Source organism: Semicossyphus pulcher, unplaced genomic scaffold, assembly GCF_022749685.1.
Source record: "Semicossyphus pulcher isolate SPU_LCO1_2020_fin unplaced genomic scaffold, fSemPul1.0.p SCAF_5, whole genome shotgun sequence".
NCBI classification, from domain to species: Eukaryota; Metazoa; Chordata; class Actinopteri; order Labriformes; family Labridae; genus Semicossyphus; species Semicossyphus pulcher.
The window spans coordinates 12,368,171-12,388,386 of NW_027211726.1; the positions used below are offsets into that span (position 1 = coordinate 12,368,171).

Here is a 20,216-nt window from a genome sequence, read left to right on the forward strand (position 1 = left end):
TATCTCTGCAAACCTGCCTGTAAAGCAGAAAGTAAAGGACATAAATATTTGAAAAGGAAACTTTAAAATGTTTTACTTTCAAAAGTTGTTTTTTTCATCCTAGAACAGAAGAGATTTTTTTCTCTAAGTAATTACATAAGAAATTTTAATCAACTCTTTCAAATTATGTAGTCCTCTTTATTTCAGTTTTTGACAAAATACCCAGAAAATTCAAAGCTCCTACACTTTACAAAAATACGTTCTCTACAAATGTCCTCTGTCGTCAGTCTGGCCTAAACAAAACACAGTGTAGTGTAGAACATCCAGTAGCAGCCTCCTTTACGATAAACCCAAACATTCTCTACATAAATCTCCACCCATACGACACAAACATATAAATTAATCACAAGTCTTAAATTAGCATTAGACAAATATACATGATTGTAGCTCATCCACAACAGAGAGGCAGATTAAATTACAAACATAGCTGTTTTTCAAGTGCTGGCGACAAAGAGCCTGAATACAACATGTCGTACACTATTAAAAAAATGGGTTTTGGTCCACATGGAGAGAAACAGTCCACAGCTGACTGATAGAAAACAGCAGAGCGCTCAGCACGAGAAAAGGCAACTGAGTTTCTTCAAGCCAAAGTTTCTTGACAGCGTCTATCTTCTCAAGCCAAAGTGCAATTGAGCATATGAAGAAGCACCTGCAGAGAAACAAACAAAAGTCCATTTTAAAATGAACTTCTAGGGTTAAAATACACAACAACTGGAAATATTCAGATACAGATTATAAAGCAAAGCACGTTAAGATTTGAGTTTAATTTTATGCATTTCCAAATCACAACTTCAGTTTCCCTCACAGTTATTTAGGGGTAAACTATTCATATTTCTGTGTCAATAAAATCATGTGTGTGGCTTTCTGACAGTGGGCTGCGTCCTATATACCGGAGCGACCAATATACCAGTATCAAATGCACACAGGTATTTTTTTTGTGTTACGGTGTTTTAACCAGACGATGGCGCTATAACCTAGCTAAAGCCTCATAACTATGGCCCAATCCCAATCTCCACATTCACGGACTCACGGACTTTGAGGCGCGTTCCCGGTAAGTGCGTGAGTGCTTAGTGCTGTTCCACTGTCAGATCACAGAGTGTGTGAGGGCTCTGATGCGGACTTTACAACGCCAAATTACGGACTTTCCGTGAGTCCGCATATCTGCAGACTTTCCTGTGGGATTTACCCAGGTTTCATAGCGAACTTGGTGACGTATACAAACACGCAACGTGTGACGCCATGATAGTGCGTCCCTTTCGTCATTTTTATGCAGTTCTCAAACCCTCACGCACGGCACGCCTGACGCCATTAAAGTCCATGAGTGTTCAGTGCTTAGGCTTAAGGGTGGAGATTGGGATTCGGCCAATCAACGTTACCGTAGGCTGAGCTCAACTACCGCACCAGTAGCTAGCAGATTGCAAACTCGACATAGCGAAATTTGTGTGTGTGTTTTAAATGTGTTTCAAACGAAAATAGATTGGGATAGTGTTGAAATAACTTGTATACACGCTTTTATTCATAAAAAGTTATCAAGTTATCCAAAACAGACTGCGTGTAGTATTCTGGTGCGTTTTATATTCTGGATTTTACGGTAATTACGGAGGCCCTAATTGGACATGCATTCAAACATTTTATTTACTCTATTTTTTCCGGTTGTTTTCTCAAGATCTAAACTTATTTATCAAGTTATCTCGACGTTATCTCTCTCCTCTTTGGACTTCCAAACATATTGTATGCATGTAAATACAGATAAAACGAATATGGAATAGTCTTATTTCCTTGCATATAAATACCAAAATCAATCAACATTACAGAGTAAGTTTTTGGTGTAACAGGAAATTAATTATTTGTATATTTTTTAGGATTTTTTTTAGTGACCACCGCAAATATATATGGCAGCTAAACCGGCGCTCTGGAAATGAATATTTGATAAGAATTTTAATACTAAACTATATCCTCATAAAACACTTCTTAACAAGGTTGTTAAGTGCTTGACAGAGGAAAGGCAGATCAAAACAGAAGTAACACAGGGATTGTAAAACACAGGAGGATAAAATAAAGTTACAAAAATGAAAAAAAAAAGAGCAAGAGTGCAAATAAGCCAGTGACATATTTAATATTTAGAATCCCTGTCTCACAGCAGAAAATGAAATTAAAAGATGCCAAGGATGTTAACAGTATGATCTCACTAGGCAGAGTGTTCGTGTTTACTAATTGTAAGAGTAGTCTCTATTACAAAGTTACTAGTGTAAATAACTAGTACGTAGTACAGAACTGGGGTGAAGCAAACTGTTATGAGTTACCTGATGTCACACTCCCCAGCCTCCTCTGCAGCGCCTCCAGTCTGGAGATGTAGTCAGTGAGCGCTCGGTCGGGGTCGTAGCTCTGCAGGTGAGAACAGGTGAGAGCTCCGGGGTCCCCAGCCATGTGAAATCTACACAACAAACACACACACACACACACACACACACCAGGCAATGGTCAATATTTTTTCGGCAATTTATAGACTTATCTAGATACATGAGTAATAAATAATAACAAAACTGTTAGTGGCACCTGTGGTGGGTGGAGGAGACGGCCGATCTGGGCGATTCACGTCCACTCCTCCCCCTGCTGCTGGAGACTCCTCCCCCTGCACTTCCTCTGTCTCTGTACATCTCCACGCTGCCTGGGTGTAGGTAAGGAGAGTCTCTCACCTCTGCACCTGACAGAGATGCATAAAAAACACGAATGAAGCATCTCATCTAAATGATACACCACAGCATGTACGAACCAAAAACACATGCTCTGTTTACCTAAAGTTTGACCTGCTCCATTCTTGTTGATGATGCTGCAGGAGTTCGTGGAGCTCATTCCTGTCGCCTTGTGCCATCGCTTGACCAGGAAACGCATTCTGAAGAGAAATGTGTTTGAGTTTGACAGAATAAAAAAGTAACATCTGGGACTGTTGTCAACTTTAGGAAGCTCCAGCTGCCTACCTGGAGAGGGCGATAGAGACTCGGACTGCAGAGCGGAATCTCATCAGCCCCCGGCGCCGCTGGTTAAGGGAGTCCAGGCTGGTGATCGACGGCCGGCTGCCCATCCTGGAGAGCAGCGACAGGGTGGCCTCCTCACACTCCTGGAAGCCGCCCAGCAGTAACAGCAGGTACTTCTTCTGGTAGATCAGCGCTTTGCGGAAGCTTTCTGACCGCAAGTACTTCCCATATATCCTCTGGAGACAAAAGAAAGGAGGAAAAACATGAGTCTTTTTAACAAAACTATTGACAGGCTCCTAGGCTGAATAACAGTGATGTTTTAGCACATTTTAGCGGACCTTAAGTGCAGCGTTGTCAGCCTCAGGACCAGTTATCTCCCTCAGCGTTTCGGTCCTGATCTCCCCCCTGAGTCGGGCCACCTGGGCCTGCGACTGATGTAAAGCTTTCTCCAAGCGGACTCTCTCTCTCACCCAAGCTTCGCGCTCCTGGGAAAGCAGCAAACCGGCCGAGTCGGCCTTTGACATTTTTCTGCTGCTGAACTGCAGGAGAAAATAAAATAATGAAACAATTAAAAATAAACTTAAGACAAAAGATTAAAAGTCATCTCTATCTCTACTCACACTGTCGCCTGATCCCAGTCCAGCCTGCCGGTAGCGTCGGAGCTCCTCCTCCAGGCGCAGCGTGTGGTTCCTCAGGTCGTTCTTCTCCTCGGTCAGACGGCTGACGAAACCCGTCAGCTCAGCGTTCTGCCTCAGCAGCCGCTCCGTCAGGGAGTTTGAGGAGCTGGAGGAGCCTCCTGCCATCAGGGAAACAGTCTGCGGGGGAAACACACACATAAGCCGTCACAACCATGTGTGGTCTTATTAGAAACTCGACGGATTACAGATGCGTTATTTTTCCAATTTTTTTTTGTTCTTTTATGCCTTTATTGAGAGAGAGGAAAGTGTATAGTGTCGGAGATAGGGGAAGAGAGGGGCAAGGGGCTGAGGGTAGTAAAATCTGAGGGCCGCCACATCGAGGACTGATCCTCTGTACATGAGACGCGCGATTTAACCACTGAGCTGAACCGACGCCCCACAAAACAATTCCTCTTTTGATCATCCAATACAACCAAAATGTTGTGTAAAAGTGAAAAACTTAGAACACAAGGAGCAAAAACAAACAGTTTCTGACCTCGGGAACGGAGGGTAGAGCTGGGGATTGCTGCAGCATTGTGATGACCTCATCGACATTGGACTGCACCCAGGACAGCTCTTCACTGTCCACCTCTGCAGTCAGCCTGTTCACAGGACATGTACAAATGGATCAATTAATTCCCATAAAACTAGTCCTACATATCATGATACATTTAAGATATGTGTAACAGCTTAATAACTGTTAGAATGTTAGGTGTAATCATCTTTTGAAACTGCAATAATCTTTCTAGGCCCTTCCGGGCAACAGAAGAAGCTGCATATAATCGGCAGACGCAAAGAAAACATAATCCATCTAAAGTTATGTCCTGGCAGCTTTTTGGCAAAAAAAAAGCTCCTCAGATTCACTGGTGTGTTGATGGTGAACCTAAAAATTAAACCTGCAGGCCCTGAAACCAAAACAAGAGCTGAAAGAGGAAACAATGGTTCTAGCTGCTTTCTTTACCTGCCAGTATTCTTGCTGGCCATGCTACGGATCTTTGAGGAAATGAGGTGGAGTTTTCCGAGGATCTTGTGGCCTGCTGGAGACACCTCCAGGTGGGGAGCCGCGCTGGAGCTCGCAGCCTGAACATTCCCACTCTTCTGCTGGAACACCCAGTCTTTGGTGCGGTCGGTAGCCTGCTGTTCAGATGACACAGCTTTAATACTTTCTCATAAAACTACATGGAGAAAAAGACTGCTCTTACAAACATATACTCACACTGTGGCCGTCAGCCTGCAGAGCTCCTCTCTGACCTCCCATCTGGTTCAGCCGCTCCTCCAGTCTCTCCTTCTCCTCTTCCAGACTCGTCCTCCTCTCCGTCTCTCTCTCCAGCTGCTCCTGAGTGTCAGACATTCGTGCCTCCAGCCGCTCCAGCTGGGACTGAGCCTCCAGCAGAGCCTCCTGGTCCCTTCTCGACCTCTGACTCCCCAATGTCAGCTGCTCCTCCTTTCGCACCACCTCCAGCTTCTGAGCCTCCACCTGGCTGAGGAGATGCACCACCTGGAGACGGAGGAAAAATATAGACTCAATGTAAGAAAATAGTTTTAGGGATGATAAAAGTAAAGACAACAACAAACACCCCACCTGTGCATGTTTGTCATCCAGCTCCCTCTGCAGTCTCTCCAGCAGACTCCCCTCCTCCTCAAGCCCCCTCCTATCCTCCTCGACCTCATGAGAGGGGCCGCTGTCTGAGGACACCGCCGTCCGTAGCTCTCTCTCCCTCCCCAGTGCAGTGCTCATCTCCAGGGCCTTTGCGCGCTCCGTGTCCAGCTGCACCTGGAGCTCCTGGATGCTCCTGTGGAGGCTGAGGCGTTCCTGCTCGGCCTGGTGGGAGACATGGGAGGAGGCCTGTCGCTCCTGATCTAGGGTCATGGTCAGCTCGGCCACGCGGCTCTTCTGCTCCTCCAGAGTGAGGTGCAGGTCCTTAAAAGAAGGAAGTGCCTTTACTTTGAAAACTCACTAATGTGTTCATGTTATTTGATTTTAATTTTGTATGTTAGACTTCTACACGATCCATTGTTTTCAATGACATAAAACCATCTGTCTCAACTCTCTTACCTCCAGTTCTTCCCGTTTACTCTCCTCGTTTCTCCCTGTTCGACACTTCTCCTTCTCCATGGCCCACTGAAGATCTCTGCTCCTCTTCCTCTCCTCCGTCAGCTGGTCTTTTATTGTGTCCACCTCAGCAGCTTTCTGCGATACCTCTGCCCTGTTGACAGAGATAAAAATGGCTATTTTAGTCGTATACAACATTTTAAGGTGTCTTGAAGTTTGGCTCAGTCAAATTAAACAGTTGTATGTGGAGCCAGGCCTTCTAGGTTGTACAATACTGCTGTATCCCAACAGATGTCAATGTAAGGAGCAATCTGAGGTGTATATAATGAAATCGCAACTTTACTAATTCAATTAAGGGAGCTGAGGGAGTGAAGGGGGAGCTGAGCCTGAAGGCAAAGCTTTCGATTTACCAGTCGATCCACGTTCCAACCCTGTCCTATGGTCATGAGCTTTGGGTAGTGACCGAAAGAAAGAGGTTGCGGGTACAAGCAGGCGAAATGAGTTTCCTCCAAAGTGTGTCAGGGCTCAGCCTTAGTGATAGGGTAAGGAGCTCAGACATCCAGAGGGAGCTTGGAGTAGAGCAGCTACTCTTCCCCATCGAAAGGAGCCAGTTGAGGTGGTCGGGCATCTGATTAGGATGAAGCGCCTCCCTTTGAAGGTTTTCCGGGCACCTCAAACTGGGAGGAGTTACCCGGGGCAGACCTAGAGCGCGCTGGAGGGATAATAAATGTGGGGCGGCTGTGGCTCAGTGGTACAGTCGGTCGTCCTTCAATCGGAAGGTCGGAGGTTCGATCCCCAGCTCCGTCAGGCTACATGTCGAAGTGTCCTTGGGCAAGACACTGAACCCCAAATTGCTCCCGGTGGCATAGCCAACGGGTATGAATGTGATATCTGATTGACAGTTGGGCACTTTACGTAGCAGCCTCTGCCATCAGTGTGTGAATGGGTGAATGTGATATGTAGTGTAAAAGCAGCTTTGAGTGGTCGCAAAGACTAGAAAAGCGCTATATAAGTATAAGTATAAGTATATAAGCGCTATATAAGTACAGTCCATTTACCATTTACCATTTACCATAATATATCCCATATGGCCTCGGGATCACCCGGGAGGAGCTGGAAAATGTTGCTGAGGAGAGGGACACCTGGGTCACCTTGCTAAGCCTGCTGTCACTAGGACCCGGCCCCGGGATGGATGGAACTACTAACTCAATTAAGGTCTTGGAACTTTCTTTCATCTATAACCACCTCTGTCCCTCATATTTACTATCTATATCTTTACTGCTGAACGCAAAAACAAAGTTCAGTTTTCAGTGCAACCTAAAACAGTTATGTCAACAATTAGAATACAAATATTATAGTGCATCTGTCCAAACACTGAAATGTATCCAGTGACTTGCAGCCAAATGTCATGTCTAGAAAAACAAAAAGCTCCAGCACTCACAGGATCAAGTAAAACTGACTTTAATGTGGGTCAAGTGACATGTGACCGTGCACCCGAAACGATATTTTTTTTTAAGGCCACTGCTGTATTCAAGTGTCATGTCTAACCTGAGTGTGTCCAGCTCTTTCAGGTGTTTGTGCTGAGCCTTTAGCGTCGTCTCCAGCTCCAGTTTGGTCTGCGACAGTTCAGCCTTCAGCTCCTCCACCAGCAGCCTGTCAGCCTCCGCTGCTCCATCAGCTCCTCCTCCCTCCCTCTGCTCCTTAACGCGAGATTCATCACCACCCAATGATGCGGTAGGAAGGATACCTGAAGAAAAATACAATGCACTTGTAAGTAGGTTAGAAAATATTTCAAGAACATCTTCAGCAGAGTAAAAGAAGGTTTCAAGGATGTTTTCAGACGTGTTCACCTTGATGAAGTTGCTCCAGTTGACCACGGAGCTGATGAACCTCAGAGATGAGACTGGACCTGTCCGCAGTGTGGAGCGAGCCCATGGCATCTATGTGCTGGGTGTCCTGGACAAAGACCACAAACACAAAATATACAGTAATTGGTTACCCAAACTCTACACATGATAATAAAAGAAAAGAAAAAGAAATGATCGTTTGTGACCCGTATTGAGCTGTTTTTCTGACCTGTTCGGCCAGTCTGCGCTCCAGCTGGTTCAGGTGGATGATGGCATCACTGGTGTCCAGCAGGTCAAGCTGGCTGTAGAGGGCGCTCTTGAGCACACTGCGCTCCCTCATAAACACCTGCTGCACCGCATCCAGCAGCTCACCACGCCAGTCCACATCTCCTGGCGTCTGCAGCCAGTCAAAGACACACAAATTAAACACAAAACCAAACGGAGGAGTTTCTGATTGGTTGAGCTCTGCCAACAGTGTACAGTGTGCAGGGGTTTCCTCCTACCTGAGTATCTCTGTGCGTCTGCATCTGAGTGATGAGGCCTTTGAGAGACTCCACAGTTGCCAGTAAGGCGTCTCTCTCCTTCACCCAGCCCTGGACGTTGAACTGGCCGCCTGGCTCTCCTTCAGAGAGAGGGAGCTCTGACAGAGACAGAACCTGCATGCCCTCCTGGTGAACCTCACGGAGCAACGTCTATGAAGAGAAACACACACACACGATGCCGGGTTAACCATTATTCTCTGATTGTTAAGTAAATGTAGCCTTTAAGACCAGGAAAACACTGCTTGACTGTTTGTGTCAAGGTGGAGGTTGTACCTTGATCCTATCAGGAAGAGGATCATCGGTCTCTCTCCTGGCTCCCTCTGGAGTCGTCCTAAACTCCTGCTGCAAGCTCGGCAGGTCAAATCCAGTCCGCTGGCTGTAGTCTGAGCTGCTGTCTGCAGGAGGACAAACACAAAATTATTGATGTGTACTTTAAGTAAAGGATTCAGGTTAGTTTTGCAGCCTGTCTTAAAACACCGACTTTCCCATATGCAAGTCTTGGCCTGCTGGTGCAGCAACACAGCATGAAACTAGTGCTAATGTAAATGTGTGAAATGAACATTAGCTGCAGTGACTAACTATTTTAAGCTTCAGTATGTGCATAAAGCCAAATAAAATAACAGCATAATAACTAATGTGTATCTTACCACTTGTGTAGCCATCTTTGATATGGGTTGTAGGACGGTCTTGTCTGGATGAAGGGGCCTAGAAAAGAGGATCAAACATGATTCAGAGCCATTTTTATTGTTTTAATTATGTACGGATTTGTGAAGTTGTTTCCTGCCTCACCTCTGTAGAGCGCAGCTTATCAATGACAGCCTTGAGGGCCTTACACTCGTCCTCCACAGCCTGCGTGTCCCTGCGTAGGCTCTCGCTCTCTGAAATATGCCGAGCCTCCATGTCCAGGATCTCTGCCGCGTGGAGCTCCTGCATCTGTACAATCTTGTCCTGGAACTCCCCGATCACCTCCTCCATCTCCTCTTTGCTCGTGGACTGGCCTTCACAACCAAACTCCTCAGCTTGGGGAGGTTCAGTCTGCGTGAACGAGTGCGTCACATCCGCCTGCTTCTGCTCTGAGCTGCTGTTTAGCCGAGCGCTGTGGGATTTGTTGGAGGACTGGCTGGAAGCGCTGGAGTTTTTCTTGGAGAGAGATGGTTTGTCTTTGTTGCTGCTTCCCTTACTGGGTGGCTGTTTGCCTCCTTTCCTTTTGGGCTGGGCGGTAGAGGAGGAGGAGGTGGAGGAAGCAGAGAGGAGAGGCTGAGGAGACGGAGAGGGGGAGGGAGAAGGAGGACTAGAATCTGCTGTTTTCATCAAGGCTGTTCGCACCTCCTGCAGCTCCTCTTTTAGCTTGGAAATGGAGAGCTCACGGACCTGGAGGTCCTCCTGCAGTTTCTCATTGTGCTGCCGGTAGCTGCTGAGTTCTTCTTTGGTGGTGTTGACATTCTTTCTCATCTCCTGGAGCTCCTCTTTGAGTTTGGAAATGGATGCTTCACGTACTTGGAGGTCCTCCTGAAGCTTCTCATTGTTCTGCTTGTAGCTGTTCAGTTCTTCTTTGGTGGAAGCCGCGTCGTTTCTGACCTCCTGGAGCTCCTGGAGCAGCTCAGACATGTCGGCTTTGTCTTCGTCTGCTTTTACCTTGAGGATAATCGGGGAAAAATAATGTTATCAGTCTCAGAGAAATATAAATACACTGACAGAACTGTGTCACATTTTAATACAAAAAAGTTGTAGAGTTTCTGACTTACTTGGAAGAGTTCTGCTTTAAGTTGAGCGATGGTCATTTCCCGCTCCTTGAAAAAAACAACACAATCCAATGAAAATGTGTATAGAGATAATAACTTGACCCCCAGTTAGCTTAGCATAAATACTGTAAACATGGGGAAACAGCTATCTGCGCTCTGTCTGCAGCGCTGGGGTTTGGCTCTGTACCTGCAGCAGCTCCTGTAGCTTCTCCAAGCTTTCCTTGCAGCTGTTCAGCTCCTCTTTGGTAGCAGCCGCCTCATTCTGAGCCTGCATTAACTCCTGTTTGAACTCCCTGCTCTCCTCATTGTCCCCAGATGATACCTGAAGTGACGAAAGTTGAAATATTAGACAAGAAAACACTTGTAATAAAGAAGTAAACTCAGAAGGATCTATTTGTTCTACCTTTTTAAGTTGCTCCTGCAGTCTCTCTACTGTAACCGTTTTTTCCTGCAAAGAAAAGCACACGTTTGTCAGTATACTCAAACATCCGCTAAAGCCTCACAATAAGTTTCAACACTTTCTGGCAGTCACGTACTCGGAGCTCCTCCTGCAGTCTGCTGCAGCTCTCCTTGTAGCTGTCGAGTTGCTCTTTGGTGGCCGAGGCCTCGTCTCTGACCTCCTGCAGCTCCTGAAGAACCTCTGACACGGCCGGCTGATGACCAGCAGAGGAGGCCTGAGGAAAGGATTACACTTGATTACGTCTTATTGTTTTATTTTGACAGGATAACCCTTCAGAGGAATAAAAAACAAGCTCTAATACAGGTTTCCATTCAGTGCAGAGTTTTGTTTTTATTCACATGATGTGTACAGCCAAAATAAGTTAAATATTATTTTGAAGTGGCTTATATTTTGTATTATCTTATTTCTTCTGTGATTCTTATGATTCTATCATGAACATTTGTGAGTTAATTAGTAATGACAATGTAAATTAATTTGTAATTGTTGCCATTCATGTAAAAACTGAGAATGGATTTGGTTTGGTATTTTTATTGGTTTGGTATGCTTTTATTTTGAAGTTGAAGTCTCGTTGGGCTGCTCTCGCGTGAGTAAGATTCATCGCCTGCGAGCAACAGTAAGAACGGACTTCGAAGCTCCGCGAAAAGGTTACGCCGGACACCTCGGAACAGACTATCCCCTTTTGTAGCATCGGCCAACGAGGTCATTTGTTTTATGTGTCTATATTTTACTTTGGTTAAATGTTATTCACATGCTGTGTGTAGTTTTCACGGTGGATTTGCAGGCGAAGCCTTCAATAAACCAGTAGTAAGAAAGCCACTTGGGTCTGTGCTTGGAGGGAATTATATAATTCCTTGAATCAAATCTGGAATTTCACATGTATGATAGCAAGATGTAAATTAATATACTACAGTTTTCATGGCGGTGTATTTAAGCAAAAGCAACTAATATACCTATCTGTAGAAAAGTTTGACATTTTTGGGAAATACACATTTTTGCAACAACAACTAGCAGCTGGTTATCTTAGCTTAAATTAAAGACTGGAAATGGGGGGAAACCGCTAGCCTCGCTCTGTCCAAAGAGAAGTAAAACTTAGTACAAGTTTCTAAAGCTTACTAATGAACATGTGTCATCTTTTTTTGTTTAATTTGGTCAAAAACTTGTTATGTTACAGAAGATTATGTGCTGGAATATTTCTTGGTCAGGCTTAAAATGTAGCGCTACTTTTTCATTACTTCTTCTACTAAATCCTTTTTTTTGGTGGCAATTTTGCCTTTATTTGAGAGCACAGTGAAGAGCGACAGGAAATATGGGGGAGAGAGAGTGGGAATGACTCTTACCCCAAGAGCAGGTGATGTCCGCTGTGGTGTCCTGGCCTTCATCTGACTGAGCAGATCCATGAGCACGGACAGCCTCCTCTCGTACTCCAGCACCTCCTCCTCTGAGCTGGAGAGCAGCTGCTTCTGGAGCTCCTGGTCCTTCTGCATCCCGCTGAGTCCCACCTCCAGCTCTCGCAGCCTCTGCGTCAGATGGACCACCTTCCCTGTGGGGACCTGTCTTGCCTGACCAATTCCACTGAAGTCCATTTGAGGAATACCAAAGTCACCAAAGTCATAGACGTGCGGCTCAGCTCGTCTCTCCTGCTCCTGGTTTTCTTTGGGTTCTTCTGACTGCTGTTGCTGGAAAGCCTCCAGTGTGGCCTGGCTGACGAGCGCCGCGGCCACTTTCTCCCTCAGATTCTTCTCCAGGTTAGAGACCCTCTCCTGAAGACCATTCGCATGGCTCTGTGTTTGCTCTACGAGGAGGCGACAGCGGCTCAACTCGCTGTCCTTTTCATCTACTACCACCTCCAGCTCCCGGATACGGTGGTCCAACTCCTCCACTCTGGATGTGGCGCTCTGCTCTAAAGCTTGAACCTGAGCCTGGAAGACGACGAGTCCTGCAGTTTTCTCTCTTAGAGCTTCTTCGAGCTCCCCCTCTGAGCTCTCCAGCTTCTCTGTCTCTGCCAAAGCTTCTGCGCTCTCCTTTAAGCGCAGGTATGTCTGCAACAGCTTAGTGTGCTCTGATTTGAGCGTATCGAGCTCTTTGGTGGCGAGGTCCGTTCTCTGCTTCATTTCATCATACTCCTCTTTATTCGGCCCCCATGAGGCGCTGTCTGGCTCCTCCTTTGTGTCCTCGTCTTCCTCTGTGTGCTGCTTCTGCTCGATGTTAGCCAGCTCCTGCTGAAGTTTGTCTATGACTGCATTCAGTTGGTCGAGCTCCTCCTCGTTGTTCCTCTTCAAGCGTTCTTGTTCGCTGCGCAGGCACTCCACCTGGGACTCCAGGTCTTTGATCAGCTCGTCCCTCTGATCAATCTCCTGAAGAGGAAAATACGCTGATTAATAAACCACAAAAAAGTCAAATTTGAGGAGTCCATAGCTTCCCCGTTATAAACCTCTGAGTCCCTGCTCTCTGTGGAAAGATCTAAGAGCCAAAGATAATGTTTTTCTTGGCTGTTGTATTTTAAACATTGAAAGATATTCAATTTGTAAAAGCCTGTAAAAACTCAGAGGTTTAATTTGCCACCTCGCATGAGCAAATGATCACCTCACAAAAGACGATGGTGCTGTGGAACTACTTACCGAGACATAACAACCAAAAACAACCCAACAAAAATAACACAAAAAGATGGAGGATGGAGAAAACAAAACGCAAACATGAAACCAGGAAAAAAAAAACACACACTGATGCAAAACCAGGGAGCTATGCGTATGCGAAATAGACTTTGTTCCTATTTCGTATAAGCATATTGGTTACCTTGTTGTCAGAGGCTGTTTCCATGTGTTGGACCTTAGAGATCTGTTCATTAAGAAGAGCTATTTCCCTGTCCTTCTCCTCCATCACCTTCAAAAGTCAGAGATTATAATGCGATGGCTATTAATCAAACATGTCACGCCAAAGTCCACCCAGAGTCAGCCTTGTGGCGGATTGCTGAAAGAGCACTGATGGAGTCATAAAAGCAATGTGCTGGAGTCTCTCATGGCAGAATAATGTGCAACAAAAAACCCAACCTAAAATTAGAAAGTATAATTAGCAACATAGAGGAAATATTTTATGTGGAAGAAGAGCAGCTGAAGCAAAATTTGTGAGCTGAAATAAAGATAGGAACATAAAATGTTACCGCTGATATGATATGAAAATGTCAGACCCTGTGTTGTATTTGTGCTGTTAAACAACCAGCATCCAGCGGTTTATCTACTGCTCTTTAGCTCTACAGCTTATAAGAAGAAAAAAGAGATTAAACATACATAACTAGGACTACGAGAGTACAGTAAACCTTCTTTAAAACAATGTGTGTCCTAACACACCCGACTCAATAACTTCCTGAATTCTGTAGAGATCATGTAAGATGCCGCAAAAGTACCGCCGTTTACCTGGAGCATGCTGTCCCTTGTTTCTAGGTATTCCTGCTGGGTGCTGATCTCCTTCCTCTGGATCTCCAGCTGCATGTGAAGCTGCTGCACCTCCTCGCTCTTGTTCTCCAGCTCCTCTCTGAACTGCTCCAGCTGCTCCTCCAGGTTGCAGATCTGAAGGCGACAGGAACAACATGACTTCAGAGGAGACACGACAAGACGTTTTTATTTCAAAAGGATACTACGTTTTTTGCTTGTTTTTCTCTGCAGCATGAAGAGGTGTATTTAGATCCACATATGACACATACAACATTTAATTCCTATTCTCAGATTTAAATACAGTCCATTTTAATCTTGTAGTTTAGAGGGTGCAGGCATTTATCTTTGAATAACCGTAACGCACAAACTGAGCAGCACTACCTCCTTCTCTTTGCGCTCCAGAGCTTCTCTCTCCGTCTGTAGCTGAGCCTCCAGTGCGGACTGTCTTGCCTCTGTGATGGATGCATGCTGCTTCTTTTGTTCAACCTGCGACACACACATGAAAGAAACTCTTTAACGCAGCAGTTATTTATTACACGAGCAGAAAGGCGTGAAGGTACAACTCTTAAGAGCCAATATATTTAAGGACGCACGCTGGTTATGGTGTATCCTTTAGTGCAACTGCAAATATGAGCATTTCCAACACTCTTCTTACATTCACTCCCTGCAGCCCTCCACAAACACTGGGGGGCAATCTAAACAGTTGCTAGCGGTAGCTTAGTGTCATAGCCAACAGCAAACTGCCTGTGCTGCTGAGGTAGACCCACCCACACATTGTTCTCCCTCTCTGTACCCACTCCTCCTCCTCCCGATCCTCCTCTATCTGTCACCTCATCTATATCTCTCACACACACACTCTGCCATGCTGCACGGCTATTGTTCACACTGCCATTTCTCTCTGACTCACTCAGTCTCTGTCTCACACCCGTCACGTCCTTCATCTCCCTCCCCTCCCCTCCCCTTCCTAACCTTCTCCAGGGACTCAGCGCTGGCCAGCAGGGCCTGCTCCAGCTCGCGGATGCGGCTCTCCAGCTTGTCAATCTCTTCGTCGCGCTCTCCCAACTCACGACGCAGCTGCTCCGAGCTGAGCAGCAGCTCACTGCACCAATCCGCCTTCTCCTTCAGCTGGGAGGTCAGCTGCTCCACCTGGTAAGGAGAGAGAAGTAGAGGGGAGCGCGAGAGAGAGAGGAGATAGAGAGAGAGGGGGGGGGGGGATCGTTTAATGAGATTCACTCCGAGACGGTACATGTGCAGCTAGCTGGGAGGTCAGCTGATCCACCTGAGAGAGGAGGGGGCTGCGAGTGAAAAAGAGGTGCGGGGACAGAGGGGGAGAGAGAGATTTCATTCAGGGTGACACAGACCGACATGAAGCAGGAGGACCGCTGGCAGGTAACGGATCCATCTATGAGATGGGAAAACATCAGCAGATCAATGAGGCGAGGAAGAGGGGTCAACGGAGGGAGGTCTGTTTGGGATTGACTCATTTATATCTAGACAGTAAACTGTTCCCCTGCCTAACAAGACAACTCTTTTTCCTTTATAGGCTGAGATTTTACATGTCATTGGATGTCGTGCCACAGAACTCAAACAAAATGACACTGTAGTAGGCAGATGAAACACCCCCTCACTCGCAGCCCTTCATTAAATATTAATATGACTGGAGTGTTGGACTCTTCATGAGAGTGCTTCAGCTCTGCACGGTGTATTTATATCAGCTAATGGTGTTTTACTTCACCAGAAGGTCCCCTGTGGTTTATTTATGGACAGAATTATAGTCCTGTTTTCTTAAATTAAACTTCTCGGTTGATATTAAAGTAAAACTTGTTTCTCTAATGTGATAAATAAAATCACAGTTTTCTACTTTTTACTTACAAATTCTTATTGATGACAGAGCGTGCTTCTCATGGCCTCACAGATAAACATGAACACCCTTCAAATTATGCGAAAAGTGGGTTTAGTCTAACTGTAACGAAAGACAATCCTCATAAGGGAGGTTTGTTTCATTATGTTTGTTCTAAAATTAACTTTTTATGAATTTATCCCCCAACCTGTTTACCGTGTTACTCAGTTTGACGATGTGACATAAAAGGGAGAGACGAGAGGAAAGAGACGACAAACTTTTGAAGCGTCTCAGCAGAGATGGATCAAACAGGAGATTGGATTGGGTGACATGGACGGGGTTTTAATTGCTACAGGGTTTGGCGGGGTAACTTAAATGCACTAAATACTGTCTGGGGGGGGGTGAGACTGGATCTACATGTAGCTAGAAGCAATACCTTAAAGGTTACTCCGTCCACCTGTAATAGCCACGGGAGAGAGAAGGCGGAGGCATAAAGGAACAGAGGATGGAGAGTTTGAGGCGCAAGAGGGGGGGGGAGAAAAAAGCACTTAGTGACATGAATGTGTGAGGAGTCTGTGGAAACTGGGAGGTTATGTTTGTGTTGTTAGCATGTGAGTTTAAAGCGAGGTTGAACAAATGAATAAAATACAGTATGTTTTAATCAAAGGCTAGCGTAGATAAAGCATTAAGATTATATCATTCAAACCTCTTTAAGATGGAACCAGCAGCTAGCTAAGGCAGTAAGCAAAAGGTCAGGGAGCATCACGATATCACCGAGCATTACACTCATCTTCCCCCCGATTACTTCGCTGTGTTCAGGGTTTTAATCTATCTGTTCGTGGACATAATTAGCGCTTTAGATGAGCAGCAATATCAACGCAGCAGTGACGAGCAAAGTTACATTTCTCCTTGCCCGGAGTGAACTGCAGGCTGAATTGTGAGCGGATGAAAAATGACAGTTAATGACAGAATTGTTGTGAAGCCACAGAGTGATAACAGCAGAGACAAAGCAAGTACGCAACATTTACAGTCAGTCTGATGGTAGGTGATGTTGTGATGAATGAGAGTAATGCACTAAGCGGAAATAAAATCTTTAAGGGGACAAAGAGAACTTAAGTGCAGATTAAATCTTTTCCTGTTAATAATGACGTCAATAATGACCTTTGACCTTCAGCTAACGTTTCAGACAGAACCAAAAGGCAAAAGATAAAATGAACGGACTTTAAAGCTCCTGTGTGGAGTTTTTCACTGCTTATGAAACAGACTGAAATTTAATCTGATGACTCGATATGACCTACAAAAGCAAACCAGACCATCAGCGGCAAGATTGATTATTTTTATATAGTTATTTCTAATGCCTGAAACTGCTACCGGGGGGGTAGGTATCAGACGAAGCGATTAACTGCACGCTGCCTTTGTTTATATTCTCCAGGGCATAAATTTAAAGTGAGTGATACATATGACTGTTAAAGAAAGCAGGGTGAGATTTTTTGTTAAAAACCAACACTTAGGGGCACTGGTTTAGCTCAGTTGGTAGAGCGGGCGCCCCATGTACAGAGGCTGCAGTCCTCGTCGCACTGATCGCAGGCTCGACTCCTGGTCTGCCGATCATTTGGTGCATGTCATCCCCCACTCTCTACTCCCATTTCCTGTCTATCTTCAGCTGTCCTATAAATAAAGGCAAAAGCCAAAAAAATTATCTTTTAAAAAAAACAACACTTACGCATTCAAAATCTACACAAACCGGAACTCCCTCACAGGAGCTTTGAATAGCTGTGGAAATCTATGATTATTAGGAAGACTAGCAGCTGTATCTCTAGTAGCTAATCGGTATCCCATACAATAAAATAAAGATTACATTATGTGTGTCTGTGGGATAAAGCCCTGCTGTGTAATGGGTCATTTATTTTGGACTTCTGTGATGCTCTCTGTACAGGGATATCTCAGGCTTCCCTTAACCGCCTCCACTTGGTCCAAAATGCTGCGGCTAGACTAAAACATGATTGCATAACTCCGATCCTGGCCTTCCTGCATGGGCTCCCTGTCCATTTCTGTATTGACTTTAAAATTTTACTACAAACTTTTAAAGCTCAACATGACCGACCCCTAGGTATATCACTGACTTACTTACATCTTATGAGCCTGGGCGGCCTCGTAGATCAGCTGACAGAGCTTTGCTGGCTGTACCAAGAGCCTGATTGACGACTAAGGCCGATCAGGCTTTAGCACACCGGGATCCCAAACTCTGGAACAACCAACCTGCTGAAATCTGGTTTGCTAAATCTTCTTCTTCTTCTTCAAACATTCTTTTTAAAAAGGCGTTTAATTCTGTGTAGAAAGTTTTTCTTTTAATGTTTTGTAATTTGTAAACTATTGCATTTTATTATTTTGCATTGAAATGTATTTGAAGCCGTTTGTAAAGCACTTTACTTTGTGCTCGTATATTTGTTATAGAGCATCTTTGCAAGTATCATGTGTAACAGTAAAACAAATGGCCACTTTTGTTCCATTTTTTGGGCGGTGGGACAAACTCAAAGTGGATTTATTATAACCTTAAAAAGTTGATTTGATATATCTCTTGGCGAACGGTCGCCTATTTACACATCCAACAGATATAGAGCAACATTAGCATTCATTTGGACCAAAAGTATTTAAGTCTTCAGCCACTAAAATGCTCCACTGTGTCCACAAGCTGTTTGCTAACATTGTCTGTCTGCTGTTTGGTGGCTGGAAAGAGTTAGGTTGCAAATTCTGTGTGTGTGCTTCAGTACAAGGGACTTTGAAGTTGCACTCCTTCGCTTGTTGAGGTTTTTAAGGTAGAAAAATAATAAGTGCAACCTGTAAGAAGATATTTGAATTATGCAAATAAAACCCTCTGTTATGTAACTTAAGAAGGATAAGAAGGACAAACATTAACACCCCTCTCACTCTTCAGTCAACATAACACTCCCACTATTTGGTATCACTTTCGAAGCAGCACATGTAACTCTACCAGCTCTATTGTTCCTCATGTGACTCTCAGCTCAGTGCTCATATCCACAAACAGTGTTATGTTCAGAAAGTAAGCATCTCTATCCATGCCAGGTCCTCTGGCAGGAAAGTGAGCTCTCTCCTGTTACCTCTCGGTTTCTTTGCTCGGAGCCGGTCTGAAGCTTCTGTGGGTTCTTCAGCTGTTGTTCCAGTTTCTGGATCTCCTGCTGGAAGAAATCTCTCTCGTGCTCTCGGTCCACAGCTTGTTCCTGGATGCCAAGATACAGACAGCAGGAGAGAGAGACATAAATTAGAGATAGACCGATATGTTTTTTTCAGGGCCAATACCGATACCGATTATTAGTAGTGAAGGAGGCCGATAACCGATATTTGGAGCCGATATTCATTTGCAGTAAAAGTGAAAATATTGGCGTCAAAACTTTGAATAATACAAACTCCAACACTTAGCTTTGTTTAAATGCCTTTAAGTATATGTTTATTAAACAAACAAACAAAAAGCGCAGGGAGTTCCCAGGGTCAGCAGCATCTCTTATAAAGTTAACTGAAAATTTAAATAAATAAATAAATAACTTCCTGAAGTTTTATTAAGAAAATAAAACAAGGTTTTGCAAAGAAAACTTTTTCTCCTCTCCGCCGTGTGTGTGAGCACTCTGCATGCACAGCTTTCACTGCTGATTGGCTGTTACCCGTGCCATGGCTCTGCTTGTAACCAATCAGTGCTGTGGGTGGGACAATGCGGGAGACAGAGTAGTGACTGCAGACAGAGAGGCGCGGCTGCATCAGAGCCAAAATAACCCAGTTTTAAATTGATCTCTTATCGGCCGTCAGATAAAAAAAAATTTAAAAAAAGTCTGATGCCGATATGTGTCAAAAAGCCGAATATCGGCGATAATCGGCCTGGCCGATAATCGGTCTATCCCTAACATAAATACACAGATAAATATGAAAAAATAAGTATAATAAGTATTCTTGCACAATTATATAAACTGAGCTGTTTTAATCGTGCCCTGTAAAGGACTTTGGGCTGGGTTTGTAAGAGTATGAATAAAGTTGTGTTGAGCTGAGAGTGTATAATTATTTATGTATAAATTAATTACAATCTGCAGGCTTTACATCTTTTTACATCTAACATACGGTGCTGCTGTTGTCTTTGTTTACTTTAGCAACAAAAGTTAAGGCAAAGATCACATAAATGTAAATACATGAACGTAAATACAATGTTTATAACAGAGCCTGGGAAACCATCGTTCAAAATTGTATCTATTGTGTCAATTTGTGCTCCTTATTTTCTGTCTGCTTGTTCTTCTGTGAAGCACTTTGGGCTGCATGTTTGTATGAATCAATAAAGTTGAGTTGATTTGTGTGTAACACAGCAGTGGCAGCGCGCACAACTCCAACAATAAGTTACAAAGTATCGTTTCGGGTGCACGGCAGAAAATAAAGAGCCCTCACAACTTAAACATTTTTAAAGTCAGTGTTACTTGATCCTGTGAGTGCCGGAGCTTTTTGTTTTTTGTATTTGTGTGTAACAGACATCAACGGGATAGACGAGAAGGAATCTGCATTCACACCAGTTTGAGATAAACACATGCCAGCTCCGGTCCAAGTGTCCCAGTTATGAT

The 20,216-nt window shown here is 44.6% G+C and overlaps 1 protein-coding gene across 5 annotated transcripts in view; it reads right to left on the reverse strand.

Annotated features, from left to right (window-relative positions):
* Positions 1–156: 156 nt before the first annotated feature.
* The window catches only part of akap9 (A kinase (PRKA) anchor protein 9), a 71,453-nt gene continuing 51,393 nt past the window's right edge, over positions 157–20,216 (reverse strand). For 3 of the 5 annotated variants that reach the window (XM_069681104.1, XM_069681103.1, XM_069681101.1), the window contains 29 exons: positions 18,723–18,842; positions 14,733–14,909; positions 14,145–14,249; positions 13,746–13,898; positions 13,129–13,215; positions 11,673–12,689; positions 10,412–10,549; positions 10,279–10,323; positions 10,063–10,197; positions 9,879–9,923; positions 8,923–9,768; positions 8,781–8,838; positions 8,407–8,528; positions 8,095–8,283; positions 7,821–7,988; positions 7,595–7,700; positions 7,293–7,491; positions 5,748–5,898; positions 5,274–5,612; positions 4,908–5,189; positions 4,653–4,828; positions 4,188–4,293; positions 3,635–3,829; positions 3,353–3,553; positions 3,018–3,250; positions 2,835–2,932; positions 2,596–2,743; positions 2,343–2,473; positions 157–688 (listed from right to left, as the gene is read on the reverse strand). In XM_069681104.1, coding sequence (XP_069537205.1) covers positions 645–688; positions 2,343–2,473; positions 2,596–2,743; positions 2,835–2,932; positions 3,018–3,250; positions 3,353–3,553; positions 3,635–3,829; positions 4,188–4,293; positions 4,653–4,828; positions 4,908–5,189; positions 5,274–5,612; positions 5,748–5,898; positions 7,293–7,491; positions 7,595–7,700; positions 7,821–7,988; positions 8,095–8,283; positions 8,407–8,528; positions 8,781–8,838; positions 8,923–9,768; positions 9,879–9,923; positions 10,063–10,197; positions 10,279–10,323; positions 10,412–10,549; positions 11,673–12,689; positions 13,129–13,215; positions 13,746–13,898; positions 14,145–14,249; positions 14,733–14,909; positions 18,723–18,842 — 5,814 coding nt within the window. In that variant the 3' untranslated portion in view covers positions 157–644. The remainder of the gene's footprint in view (positions 689–2,342; positions 2,474–2,595; positions 2,744–2,834; positions 2,933–3,017; positions 3,251–3,352; positions 3,554–3,634; positions 3,830–4,187; positions 4,294–4,652; positions 4,829–4,907; positions 5,190–5,273; positions 5,613–5,747; positions 5,899–7,292; positions 7,492–7,594; positions 7,701–7,820; positions 7,989–8,094; positions 8,284–8,406; positions 8,529–8,780; positions 8,839–8,922; positions 9,769–9,878; positions 9,924–10,062; positions 10,198–10,278; positions 10,324–10,411; positions 10,550–11,672; positions 12,690–13,128; positions 13,216–13,745; positions 13,899–14,144; positions 14,250–14,732; positions 14,910–18,722; positions 18,843–20,216) is intronic. The other 2 variants (XM_069681102.1, XM_069681105.1) reach the window with 2 other exon arrangements.